Below are 14,567 nucleotides of genomic sequence, written 5' to 3' on the forward strand. Positions count from 1 at the left end.
ATTCATCTATCCATTCAGTAAGGAGCAAAACCAGACACAATTCTTATCATTGATCTTACAGTCTGGTGGGAAAGACAACATTTAAATTACTATAACTAAATATAAAATTACAAATATGACAAATGCCATGGAGGAAAGTTACTTGTTATATAAGAGCCTATAATAGAGGAGAATGGTTAGTTAGGGAAGATTTCTGAAAAAATAGAAGTTGAACTGAGCTCAGAAGGAAGGAAAAAAAGAGGTATTTAAGCAGAGTGATGGTGGAGGAGAGTGTTTCATGCAGAGAATACAGCAGGTGCTATGACTTCACATAAGAGAGATCATGCTTCTTTAAAGATCTGAAAGAAGGCCAGTGGGGCTAGAAAGCAGTGAGTGAGTTGTTAGATGAGGAAGGAGAGGGTGAGTGGTAGGTAGGTAGGTAACCAGACTATGCAGGGCTTTGGAGGTCTTATTAAGGACTTTGGACTTCATCCAAAGAGCAGTGGGAAGCTATTGAAGGAGTTTTAAAGTATGTTGAGGAGGGCATAGGGTTGGATTTGTTTTGGAAAAATTGCTGTAACTTCTGGGTAGAAAACAAATTGAGATTTTCCTAGCTAATATTGTACACCAGGAAAGAAATGGGAACTTAGACTGGAGTATTGGCAATAGACATGGAAAGAAATGAACAGATTCTATCAGCATTTCAATAGAAAATAAATTCACTAGAACCCGGTGATGTATTAAATATGGGAAGGTAAAGGGAAGGGAGGTACCAAGGATGTTTCTGTCTTCCAGAACTAGAAAGGTGGTTGTGTCATTTACTGAGATAGGGAAGAGGACCAGGTTTTGTAGGGGAGTTCATTTTTGGACATCGAATTAGAACTGTCAAAGTAGAGCCTGGAGTTTAAAAGCGAGATCTAGACTGGAATATAAATTTGTGAATCATTTATATCTAGGTGGTAGTTTTAGCTGTCAACATGGACATAGTTTTGGTGAAGAGTATAGGGCAGGAGAAGAGACCAGGACAAAAATAGTCACACACTCCAAATATCGTCACATCATGAGGTTCTGGGGATTAGAATTTCAGCATAAGAATTTTGGGGGACACAGTTCAGCATATAACCCTTCTATGTCAAAGGTGTTTTTCTCTGTGCTAAATAATAAATGTTCAAAATATTAGTTCCTTCAAACTTGCTTTGAAAAAAGGAATAAAACAGAAGTACTGTGTAACTGCCATTGTCAAAACACACATTTTTCACAAAGGAGCATTTTTTTTTTTTTTTTTTGTGGCCATGCCACACAGCATGCGGGATCTTAGTTCCCCGACCAGGGATCAAACCCATGCCTTCTGCAGTGGAAGTGTGGAGTCTTAACCACTGGACCTCCAAGGAAGTCCACAAAGGAGCATTTCTAATGAACATCACCAAATAAACTGCTTCAAAACAAAGGAGTCAATGCAGGCACTATCCATCACTCTTTTTTGGGGTGGGGGAGGTGGGTAAGTGCCAAACCCGAGCCCCCTGCAGTGGAAGTGCAGAGCCCTAACCACTGGACTGCCAGGGAATTCCCCCTATCACTCTTAACATTATCTAGAATGATCTTCAGTTCCATTGGAGGACTCATAGTTCTTAGCATATAATTGTAATCACAGCTATGATTTATTACTGCAAAAGATCGCAAATCAAAATTGGTAAAGGGAAAAGATGCAAAGGTCCATAGGAAAGGCACAGGCTTCTAAGAGTTCTCTCCTAGTGGAGTCACACGGAATGTGCTTAATTCTCCAGCACTGAATTGTGCCAGCATGTTTAAAGTGTTATCTACCAGGGAAGCCCAAAGTACTGAGCCACTGCCTAACATATACCAAAATTCTAGACTCCCAGAGGGAAAGCAGGTGTTCAGCATAAATCGCACTGTTCACACAAAGAGTTTAGGCACAGTGAGCCATTAGTTAGGGAATGTTGAGAACTGTCCCAGAGTCCAGATCTTTTAAACAGTGCTGTTTTTATATCCCCATCCAATCTTCCATTCAGTGTCTTCTAGCTGACAGGAGAAACAAGTTTACATTTTGCCACCTAGAAAATACCATTGGATCTCTAGTTACTAAATAGTAATTCATACTTAAGGTCATTTTTAATAAGTATGATGGGACTTAAAACTAGGTGTGTGTGGTAAGAAGGGTGAGGCTATCTTTAAAATATCAGGAGCTCTTAGTCATTTTCTTCCCTATAGAGGGTTTCTGAAAAGTTGCATATAAACTGAAATTAGAATGGTGAATCACTTAAAATATCTAGAGGGTTTCTTTCGTTTAACAAAAATAACCAAAGAGGAAAATACATCCATAATGTGAATAAGAGATAGGCGTTTTGTTTTTCTATCTATTAATATGCTTCTTTGTAAGGTAGAGCTTTCCTTTTCTGTTCTGCTTTCTGTGTTCTCTGTACCCATATGTGAACCACAAGACCAAAGAAATCTAGCCTCTTAAAAAGCACGTGCTTAGAGACAGTTAAAGTCTTTTTGTTTGTAGTATAGGTCTTTTTGTTTGTAGTAGGTATGTTCAAGGATTAAGGAGTACCTCATTACCCACAGTCTTATACTAATTGTTTCACTGACTTCCGTATGAGTCATATCTTGATGTGGATGGCAGCTCATCAAGACTGGTCAGTTGGTCTGGGACTGAGAATAATGAAAGGTAGTCTAGACTGGAAATCATAATTCAAGGGTTGAAAATCTGAGCTGGCAGGGGTTACAACAGAGGCTGAAGAGTTTCTTGTATTCAGAGACAAGCCAGAAAGATAGGACCAAAGCCAGGGGCAATAGTAGTTAGCTTCAAGTCTGCAAACCAGAGTCATTTGATGTTGAGAGAAAGCAGAGGGTTAGAATAACTTACTACAGGAAGTATCAGAGACTCAAATCTTATAATTTAATTTTTCAGACTGAAAATCCCATATTCATAAATAGCAGTGTTTTAAGAACGGTATTCTATTGATTCCTAGGATTCTGCGAAGGTACCCCAGCTGGAGTGGGGGTGTGGGATTCTATTTTTCTATCAGCAATAGAGTATATTTTACAGGGCAGTTTCAAAATGGATTTGATGTTCTTTGAAATTCTTAAATTTTAGAAGTTGCTGAAATTATGAAACCTTTATTGCAGATGAAAAATCTTTATAACTTTATTAGAAATTCTTTATTTTGATGGCTTTCTTAAAATGTCATTTCAGTATAATATAAATGGACAAAGTCCAAATCATTTTACTTGGAGAATCTCCTTCCTATCCAGCAACCAAGCATGATGTAGTGGAAATTACCAGCTTAAAAGGGAGACCAGAATTCTAATTCCAACATTGTCAGTAATTTTGTGACTGTAGGTAAGCTTGGGCCTATAAAATGAGAGTTGTTCTTAAGTGAATTTCTAAGATTCTTTTTGACAAGTTTTACTTACCTCTGTCATAGTCTAGTCCATTTCTTCTTTTTAAAAAAAAATTGTTTTATTTCAGCTTTACTGAGTTATAATTGACATACAAAATTGAAAATTCAGTCCATTTCTTAAACGTTGCAGTGCTTTTCTATAGTCACATACTAGTAGAGACAGAATAATATTGTAGTAGCTAACATTTATTTAGCTAACATTTATTTAATGAGCTTTTGTATGTGTGTCTCATGCTGTACCGGGACAGCAGTTACAAGTCTCTTTTAATTCTTACACTAGTCCTGGTACTTTACACATAGAGAAACTGAGTCTAATAGAGGTTAAGTAAATAACTTGGTCAAGGTCTTATGACTGATAAGTAGCAGAGCAGGGACAGCCTTTTTGACGCTGAACTATGAAACTTTTCTGCATCGAAAGTTAGCCTGCTAGGTATAAAACCTTAAAGAGGAGAATTTCTAAACCAGAGGTGAAACAGCCATTTTTATGATCTTTAACAACAGAAGGGTCATGTAACTTTTATATGCACTATAAAGCCTGGTCAGCAAAGTTATTTTTCTAGTGCATAAAAGATTCTCTGAGTTTGACCTACAAACTGAAATTTTTTGTATATATACAGACTTGTTTAAAAGGAAATGTTGGTTAAAAAAATAACTTTTTATAAAGCAAAAAATTGCCTGTAGTCACAGTGGTGTAGATATATAGGGCTGAAAGAAAGTTTTCATACTGTGCTAAAGAAATGCAGTTTTTAATTAGTTAATTAATTTTTGGCTGCATTGGGTCTTTGTCGCTGCGCACGGGCTATCTCTAGTTGCAGTGAGCGGGGGCTACTCTTCGTTGCGGTGCACGGGCTTCTAATTGCAGTGGCTTCTCTTGTTGCGGAGCATGGGCTCTAGGTGTGCGGGCTTCAGTAGTTGTGGCACACGGGCTCAGTAGTTGTGGCTCTCAGGCTCTAGAGCACAGGCTCAGTAGTTGTGGCGCATGGGCTTAGTTGCTCCGCGGCATGTCGGATCTTCCCAGACCAGAGCTCGAACCCATGTCCTCTGCATTGGCAGGCGGATTCTTAACCACTGCACCACCAGGGAAGTCCTGAAATGCAGTCAGTTTTGTACTTCACTTCCTCTTTGAAAGCTAGAAGAATTGACAGTCTCTTCTCACTTGATGACTGCACTTGTGAAAGCTTTACAGTATTCTGTATAATCGTCCTAATTCTTTTATAGGTAGACACCTATGTAATTAAGCTGAGGCTAGAGGCAGAGTCTGTCAATATTGGGTGGTAGGGAGGAGGATTGGGGAAAGCTTTAGGTCAACAAGCTGCTAGACGAGGTAGGATTTGGACCAAGGGACCTGCAGGGGATACTAGAGGGGATAGCAAGAACAAAGCCAGTAAGATGGACAAGCATGAAACATACGAAACAGCTAATTGGACTGCAGTAATAAACATAGCTCTTCGAATGCAGTGTTAATAGTTATAATAGCTACCATTTATTGAGTTCCTGCCATTCCAAGGTTCACCATCTTTCTCATTTAAGTCTTATAGCAACCATATAAGGTAGGGTAACCCAGATAGGTTAAATCACTTCAACACGGTCACTCTGTTAAGTGGCAGAGAAGTGACTTTAACCCAAGGTTATCTGGATCCAAGAACCATACTTAATAATAAATCTTCTTTGCATGTAATATGAACTAAATAAATATTTGGATGAAGAATATAGGTCTGATAAGCACTCACATGCTTGGTTATTATTTCCTAAATCATGAGCTAGAAGTATGAAAGTAACCATTAATGATTTTATGTGGAAATTCATAAAACATGAAACTTTGAACTACTGACATTTTACCAGAGAATGTAATCTTAATTATTTGATAAAGGATTTACTGTGTTTTGAGATCTTTAATTACAGATTTGTTCTGAATCTCAGAGAAAAGAAATATTTAAAGTCTTAAGTTGAACTGCCTTTGATAAGAAACTCAATAATAACTACTGTCAGAAAAGGGGTTTATAAGAATAAGGCTAATTTAAAGGTACATAATGGTATCTTTAAGAGACATTGTAGTGAAGTGCCTTTTTCCTTGAATTAGATATTTCAGTATTTGAGCCTACTTTATATGTATCTGAGACTTTCCCCTAAAATTCCTCTTTGAAAAGGATATTTATGCTTGAGTCCTTATGAAGTCTCTAATTATGGGTACATTCTTAATTATTTTATTTTGAACCCCAGAAGCCATTGGCTCAAAACAGCTTCAACTGATGCTAGTTCTGAATGCTTATGGAGGTTATTTCACAGAATTTTTTTTTTTAAAGCTTAACACAAATTTAGCAATTATTCCTGGAGGCATAATCTCATACTTGCAAATGTTGGCTGTCATTGTAAATGAGTGCTTAAATTGTAGAAATCATGAGTGATCCTACAGGATGAATGAAAATAACATTTTCTAATGTAATGTGAATAAGGTAGTTGTGATTTAACGTAAATTTTCCCATGAAAACATCATACATGGATTGAAAGTGTTATGGCTCAGTTTATACAGTAGAGATGTTGTCTGAAACACCATATTAGGTGGCTCAAAAATGGTTTTAGCCACAATGAAATCATTAGGTCAGAGATGCACTGTTTCCCTCGTATTCATTGAGGTCTCTTCCCAAATGTCTCATCAGAGAGATTTTTTCTGAGTATCTTACCTAAAGTAGCATTCTCCATCAATCTAGGAACTTTATTTTGTTTACTCTGCACTCCCCATCACCTAGCACATAATAGATACTCAAGTATCTGTTGAAAGACTGTATAGAGTGTGAATAAAATTATCTCATAAATGTGAGTAGGAAATAAAAGCAATACAGTTGACCCTTGAACAACACAGGTTTGGACTGCACGGGTCCACTTATATACAGATTTTTTTTTTCAACAAATACATACTGCAGTACTGCATGATCCATGGTTGGTTGAGTCCTTGGATATGTATTCCATTTGGAAGGAAGGTGGCCTTATTTGGCTCACTGGATTATCATATCTAAATATGTATCCAAAAGCCTAAAAGAAATTTTACAGAAGTTTATTGCAATAATGTCCAGTCTTTCCAAATAAATAATAAATTAATTTTAAGATTGTTGTCTGTATGGAAAGAAAGAATAAGTTTGCAAATAAGAGGAATCTACAGTGGCCAATTCTAATGTAAATAATGATATACTGAGGCCACAGAACTCCACTGTGGCCTACAGAATATTGAATACCGTCCATTTGGTTAATTAATTGGTTACATTGATTTATCTTTTTGTGTATCAGGAATGAATATGTCTGTGTTATATGGTTTTCCTGTAGAAATACTTGAAGTAACATTCCATTCCAGTTTTTCTGTAAAGCTGTGTTTCAGTATCCTTTAAACATAGGTCAGATATGCTAAAGTTAAGGCAGGGTAAAAGAGAATCTCATGCTACTGCATACTTGTCCAGTCTCCTTCTCCCCAAGGCCCCCTCCCCCAGCCAAAAAAGGAAGAAACAAAAGGAAAACACTACCCCAGAAAACAAATTTTTAAAAAATAATTCTTTTCTCCATTAAAAAAAATTTAGGAACAAGTTCCAGTTCCGGTCTATCATCCAACACCTAGCCAGACTCGCCTAGCAACTCAGCTGACTGAAGAGGAACAAATTAGGATAGCTCAAAGAATAGGCCTTATACAGCATCTGCCTAAAGGAGTTTATGACCCTGGAAGAGATGGATCAGAAAAAAAGATCCGGGAGTAAGTTTTAATTTATACATATTTCAAAGATCTATCTTCAGAGATCTGATTTTTAAAAATACTCTCCTGCATTTTGGAAGTCAGATGTTTAATCATTTCTTACAAGGAAATGTTTAGATGTAGCAATTAAGAAGAATTTTCATATAAAAATAGCTAAGAAATAAATGATGGTGTGAATTCTGACCATTTTATATGTTGCCTCTGTCCATTTGGATGACAGTTAATGTCAGTTAAAAATGATTTACCTGTGTAATAACTGTGAACTAGTACCAGCATTGCTGGTGGCCTAATCAGTTGGGAAAGTCATTTGGCAGGATGTCAAGGACCTTTAGATCGAAATCCTTTGAAACAGTTAATTCTAGAGATTTATCCTAAAATACGTGCCTCACTTCAATCCCTAGAGTTTTATGCATAAAGATAGTCACCATAGTTTTATTTAGTGAAAAATAACAGTAGAGGAATACTTTGGTAGGTTATGTAGCCATTAAAATGGTTTGCTAAGGGTTTTAGTGATATGAGGAAAATCTTATCCATTTCTTAACTTGTAGAATAATTGTACTAAGCCTGATGAGTTAAATATAAGGGAGGTTTTGTCCTCAGAGCTCATTACTGTCTGAGAATCCCTAATGAGGACAGCCATTCTCCTTTTAGGTTGAGAATGGTCGTTACCAACACAGACATAAAGTAATTTACTATGTTGTGTTTGGCTGTTTGAGCTGTAGCACCATTTAGGCCTAGTACTTAAGATTATAACCTATCTAGAATATTGACTGCCGAATTGGGCTGCTTCTTGAACCTGTAGAAGAGTGCAGTGAGCTTGAAACTGGGGTTGTTGAAGAGAACTTTAGCCTGTAGCAGCCCAGTAAGTAGGCTGAAATTAGTGGTCTGTATTTACATACACTTATTAAAGTGAAAACTATATGGGCTTACACTAAAAAAGCAGTTCAAATAAAATTAACATGGTTTCCTACGTACTAAAGCTTCACATTCTTCTTAAGGTTTCTTCTGTAATAGCTGTTTTACAAGTAAAATTCTAGCAGTGGACTTGAGCCCTATGTGATACCTTTCTCTTTGCCCTGTTGATTGCTCTCAAACTCTTCAAATTCCCAGGTGATTGAAATAAGAGATTGTGGCTGTATAACACTTATTAAGAAAAAATTCAATCTGGATGCTTAGGTGGTAGGATGACAGGCAACCCATTTTCATCTGTTCGTATTAACACTGTCTTTGTAATGGGGATTTTAAAGAGTATTCTAGATGGATCACTTCTCTAAAAATGCTTTCTTATTTCTCTCCCTCACCCTCAACAGGTGTGTGATCTGTATGATGGACTTTGTTTATGGGGACCCAATTCGATTTCTGCCGTGCATGCACATCTATCACCTGGACTGTATAGATGACTGGTTGATGAGATCCTTCACGTGCCCCTCCTGCATGGAGCCAGTTGATGCAGCACTGCTTTCATCCTACGAGACTAATTGAGCCAGGGTCTCTCATCTGACTTCAAGTGAACCATCATTTTTGGTGGTTTTGATCTTTTGTCACTGAGCCCAAAGAGCCAGGGATTAGGAATTAAGATCATGCACAAAAGTTTCCTAAAAATTCCTGCATGGCTGCAGGAATTCCTGAATGGCTGCAGATGTTGGGGGAAAAAAGTATGTGATATTTTAGAAACTTAGGGGGAAAAGTAGGAAGGTATTTTTATGTAAAGCCTTGACCCAGTGTTCAAAAATATAATTGTATTTAGATCTTGTTATTGCTCCAGTACATAGGAATTGTGTAAAGTGTTATACAGCAGCTGTATATGTTTAAATTGTGTCTGTTGAAGATTAGGAAAAAGATAGTGGTTGTTTTTCCTAAATGAAATAACTTTCTTCTTCCCCCCCACCCAAATTCTTTTCTCAAGTTGCTGGCATTTGGGTCAAGGTTTTATTAAAAGCTACATTTTATAACACTGGCACAAAAAAAGTAGTTTTAAGCTTGTTTGCACAGTTCTTTTTTTCCATTGGAAATGGAATTCATTGCCTTAGGTCTTTTTAAATAGTGTATTATTATCGTTGGGGCTGGCTCTATGCTTGAAAACCAGTTTATTTATAACCTGTTATAAGTGCTATATCTGTTTGCAGTTAGGAAATGCAGAATTCAAAGTGATCTCCTAGCTTGTAAGCAAACTGAGATGCACTATCCCTTTTCTATAAAAAAATGAGTTAATGTGTCAAGAAACCAACTCTAGTAAAGTGGGGTTTAATATTACCCTTTCTTATGTGTTTCACTTAATTATTTTGGTTGTTAATATGGTGATAATTAAAAGTCAAGGTAAATTTTAAATATTAAGAATTCTGATTTATTGAGCTTGAATTATGCCACCATGCTTATGTAAAAATGAAAGTGGCACCATGGTTAAACTGAGAAAAGTTTCTCAGTTGCAACAATTTTGATTTATTCTTTCCTGTGACCTCCTTCCCTGTTGTCTTGAACATAGCAAAAGGATACTGCATCTCTTCTTATTGTAGTGCTGAGGTTACTGAAGTTATATAAAAACACATCTCTGTTTCTGTTGGAAGGACAGTCCTGCTAGTTGACTGACAATTCTAAGCAGGGAGAATTAAGATAAATGTGTTTCATGTTTTGCACACAAATGCAGAATTTGTATAACCACATGACTTCATAGTTGTGATCTCAAAAAAGAAGGAATTTCTCTTTTATCTTTTTCTTGCAGTTAATATAAGAACACTGAATCTCTAAGCTTCTGAAGTGTTAGAGGTAGAGATGGTCTAGTAAAGATGTAGTTGTAATGTTTTATCCATTTAGCATGTGTTTATTTTTCTTTATGTACTCGAAGGTGACATATTTGTACAACTCAGTGATATTACAGCTAAAAAATCATTAGCAAAAGGAGAAGCAATCTCAACCCAACAAATCAGAAATGTTTCTTTTTATTTTATATTGAGTTGAATATTTGACTTTAACACTTTTCTACATACAAAACACAAGTCTCTTGAAGGGTTCTTCATAATTGCATTATAGAAGAATTTAGTATGTCATAAGCACTTAAAGATTTGACATTCAACTGTAGCAGTATCCATGTTGGTTAATTTTCTTATGAGCCCCATGATGAGTTCGAGAAAAATTGAAAGAAATTAGATTATCAAGTTCTGTTAAATTGTTACATGTATCTTGCTTAAGTTTTTGTTCATTAATTTATATCCAATTACATAAAGCAAATTTGGAGGAAACACCTGAAGTTGTGCAATATTTTCAGCGGTATTACTTTTTTTATCTTTGTGTTTTCTACTTAAACATGATGTCTGTCATCAAGTATTATAGTCACTTTCTTTTTTTCTAGATTGTTAAAATTGGTAAATGAACTTTTTTTTTTAATCATCTTCTATGTTGCTGTTAGTCTTTATTACAAGGCTTCTTTCACAGAAGTTTGGCAGTAATATTGAAGGAACCAGGATTGAGCTGAATGCTTTTTTTTTTTTTAAGGTATTTTGTATTCTTTAATTTTGATCTCCACATACCATGTTAAGAACCATCAGTTTTGGCTTTTACCAAGTTAAATAAAGTTATAATACAGTTGTAAAGGGCTAAAGTTAGAATTGATTACATAAGAATATTCTAATCCTTTCTTTAAAACACACATGTATAAATTTAATTACTTAAAAATTTCTAGGTATATATACTTTTGGGGAAGTATTTTTTATGGCTTGGCATTTAATACCATCTAATCATAAATTTAGAAGCTTGATAGCTTCTAAATTTTCTTAAGCCAAATAATAGGTACAACATATTTGGATTTGGGCAAGATATGTTCAGGCTTGGCTGTAGGATTTGAGATGTCTGGAAAGCCTGACCAGGAAAAAATAAAAGAATCTTACTGTTTTAAATGTAAACCGAACAATTTGAAATACATTCAGATACTTGTAGTTTGGTTCACACAAACCTTTTAAATGCTATGAGTGTTCTTTATAAGACATCTCAGGTATTAGAAGACTCTCCAACTACTTTCGGTTGTTTGTGTAATATAAAACAGAATATAGTGAGCATTGAGGTAACAAATTTTCTGTGAACAAAGCTCCTTCTTAAGGAAGCATGCATTTTAAAAAAGGAATAACAATAAAGGAGTCCAAAGCAGAACTGCCTATGGTCCTGAGACTGAAAATGGCAAACAGGAAAGAAGGTAAGTTTCTTTGGCATAGTTCGGAAATGTAGGCAATTGGTGGCCATGTTTGCTTACAAAGGCATTGGCTAGCAATCAGTTTCTCAGAGTCAGCTGATGACACTTGCATGTTAAACGCATCAGAGCTAATCAGCTAATTTTTTAAGCCTTTAATTTTGAAATTGGTGGACATGAGAAAAGGTGGATTTTGGTTAGTATCTCCTGAAGTAATACTAAATTTACCCACCTGAATTTAAAGATCATCTATTCTTTTACTGGGTATGGAAAAAGTTAGTGAAGATAGTTTGTAACCCCTCCTTCTCTACCCTATCTAGCTCCCCTGTTCTAGTCTTACACTCAACTAGACTTCCCTAAGACACAGGCCTGGTTCAGATGTCCCCATCATGTGAGGCATGGGAATGAGAGCCATCAGCGTCCTATGCAGTCTTATTCTGACTGCATTATATTATTCCTTTTGAGAACATAGCTGAATTCCTTATAATTTCTTCCCCCTTGGTCCCACTTTCTAAGTATTTTGCCATTATTAAATTAAAAAGTGTGGAGTAAAAATGTCCAACTATGAAAATTTCCATCTTTGCATTTAATGTCATTACTGATTGACCCACTGTTAGGTGATTTACCTAAGAGCTACCAAGAAGTGGTCTCTGAAAGAATTTTTTCTCAGTTCTGTATTGTCAGAATAGGTGTTTGCTTATGGCCAGGCAGTGAGTGGTTTAATGCTCATAATTCAGATTTAGAGAGGACTTTAGTTTGTAGTAATTCAAGTGAAACATAAGGGTTTAATGGGAGGAGTAACTGTAAATGCTTGATTACATTATATAAAACACCTTAAAACTACTTTTTCTGAGTGGTTTGAAAGATGTAGTAAGTTCATTTTATATATTTAGAGAAAGTTAGCTGGACTATTTGTTAGTTCTCTCTTCACATAAAGTACTGTTTTTAACTAGAGAAAAATAACATCTTTTTTTTTAAGCTCCTAAGAGTTACATTGTAACACATTAACGTTTATATTAAAATGACATATAGAAGTTAGTAAATGGATGAGGCATATGTATCTGGGGAATATTAATTTAAATATACTTTGTAATCCTTTTTCTGAGAGCCTCTGGTTCTAAAAACAGCAGTGCTGGGTGATTATTTATTCAGCTATTGATTGTCCTGATACAAGTATCCAGACTTTGCTTTTCCATTTATCCTTTGGCTGTTTCCTTGCTCTTTAGCATGGATGAAAATCCAGATGAATCCCTTTACAGCCCATTTCCTGATCCATAAAATTTTTGTTAGAGGCTTCAGTAAAATTTTACAAAAGGGGTTTGGATTTATCTGCACATCTTAATTGTTCACATTGTTCTTGTTTGCCTTATCACGCTAAGCAATGGTCATTAGCCCAGGATAATAACTGGATCCATCTAATTAATGTTACTGATAGACTGAAACCATCTACCATTTCATACATTTTTTATGGAAACTTTAAGAGATACTAACTTTCTTTTACATTTTTGTTTTTTGAGAAAACTAACTGTCCACTGGAAGATGTAGTCATCTTTGGATGCTTTCCACAGCAAGTTTGGTTTTCTCTGCGTATGAATGAAGCAGCATTATCAGTAAGGTACAGATTTTAGGCATTTAAAACTGATTGTGATCAAAGGATGAGCAGTGCCTGTTTACTTTGAATACATTCTTATCAGTGTGTAACAGCAGTGCTTATCGACTAGATTTCTTCATGCGGAGAAAATGAAGTTGAAAAAGGTAACTGAGGGTTTACTCCAAGAGTCTGGTCATAGTGATGAATGCTTATGAGAAGATGTGGTTGGCTAAGCAAGTGATGGGCCCAGCTTTTCTCTGGGGGGCCATATAATAGTTAATCTAGTCATTCAGGATCCAAAAGCAAGTCTTAGGTGTTGTGTGAATTGGGAAGCCTGGACTGTGCTATCAGATTGGCTTCCAGCACTATCCATACCAGAGGTATGGGGATAAGCTACATTCTGCCAATTCCAGGATCACAGCCTGTCTTCGGCTTTGAGCTAGTGCAGAATAATGATCTTCTTTCCATGACGGTAGCTGAACTCAAGCAGACAGGTAAGTTAATGGCTACAATTTTAGGGTATGCAGTGAAGGGAAGTTGTTTTTCACAAACCATTTGTCCTCATGGCCCTTGACAATCACTGTCCATGATGTTATTTTGATATGAGGAATAATAACCATTCTTCTTTTCAGTAGTGAGATGGGCGCTAATGGCGTTGTCAGGTTGGTCATTTTTGCAAGCCTTGTTCTCAGGATTATTTATTTCTGAAACTTTGCGTTAATGGCATTGAAGATACCTTTGAAGTAAGAGATCATGTTTATGGGTTTGGATTTTTGATAAACTGGGTTGCTGATTTCTCATGAAGAGTAAAGAACAAGAAATGCCAACTCACATTGACTCTTAGAGCCTGATTATCACTTAGCAGCATATTGAAAGTTTTTTTTCCCCGTAAGTGTGGTAGCTGGTGCAGGGAAGAGGAGGTATTTTAATGGCAATTCTCATGAAGCAGAAGCAATTGGTGCTGTTGGCCTTTGGCATGGCACTGGCCTCCCAGCTTCCATGTTTAACCCTGTATAGTACATTCTTCACACAGTTAAAATAGTTTTGAGTAAACTGGATGATGTCTTTCATCTGCGTAGAACTTTTAATTGCTTCCCATTGTGTGGAGAATAAAATCCAAGCTTCTTAATGGAGACAGCAGACTTTCTGCCTCTCTCCTTTCATAGTACTCTACTTTCTAGACTTTTTTGTGTGCTTTCTAAAATGGCAAGCTCTTTCCTGTCTCAGATCTTTTATAGTTCCATCCTGTAGTTCGCTTCCCCAGATTGTTTGATGGCTGGTTTCTTACCCTCTGGACCAACAGCCCCTGTTTATTTACTCCATGGCTCTAATTTGTTTACTTTCATGAGAGCAGGACATTTAGGTGCTCAACAGATATTTATTAAGTGAAGGGAAGGAGAAAGCAGGGAGGAAGAGAAGCCCTAAGGAATCTGAGCATTTCTGATGGAGTGGGAGCCACCATCAAGGAGGTTCCCATGGAGAATTGGGGCCTTATAAAGATCGCTGAGGGTTGCAAGGAGAAGGACAAAGGCAAAGCTCTTCCTGAATGGGCAGCTTTCTAATAAGCCTTGTCTCTAACCAGTACTGCCCTCATCCTCCCCTTCACCTGAGAATGTTGGCAGGTCATAGTTCCTGTATGTCAACTTTTGAAAGAAAGGA

The 14,567-nt window shown here is 36.5% G+C and overlaps 1 protein-coding gene across 1 annotated transcript in view; it reads left to right on the top strand.

Annotated features, from left to right (window-relative positions):
- RNF11 (ring finger protein 11) overlaps window positions 1–10,458 on the top strand; it is a 38,894-nt gene extending 28,436 nt beyond the window's left edge. Inside the window, exons 2-3 of the mRNA XM_060021811.1 lie at window positions 6,971–7,140; window positions 8,451–10,458. Coding sequence (XP_059877794.1) covers window positions 6,971–7,140; window positions 8,451–8,622 — 342 coding nt within the window. The 3' untranslated portion in view covers window positions 8,623–10,458. The remainder of the gene's footprint in view (window positions 1–6,970; window positions 7,141–8,450) is intronic.
- Window positions 10,459–14,567: the final 4,109 nt, after the last annotated feature.

Source organism: Delphinus delphis, chromosome 1 (assembly GCF_949987515.2).
Source record: "Delphinus delphis chromosome 1, mDelDel1.2, whole genome shotgun sequence".
In the NCBI taxonomy this organism is placed as follows: domain Eukaryota; kingdom Metazoa; phylum Chordata; class Mammalia; order Artiodactyla; family Delphinidae; genus Delphinus; species Delphinus delphis.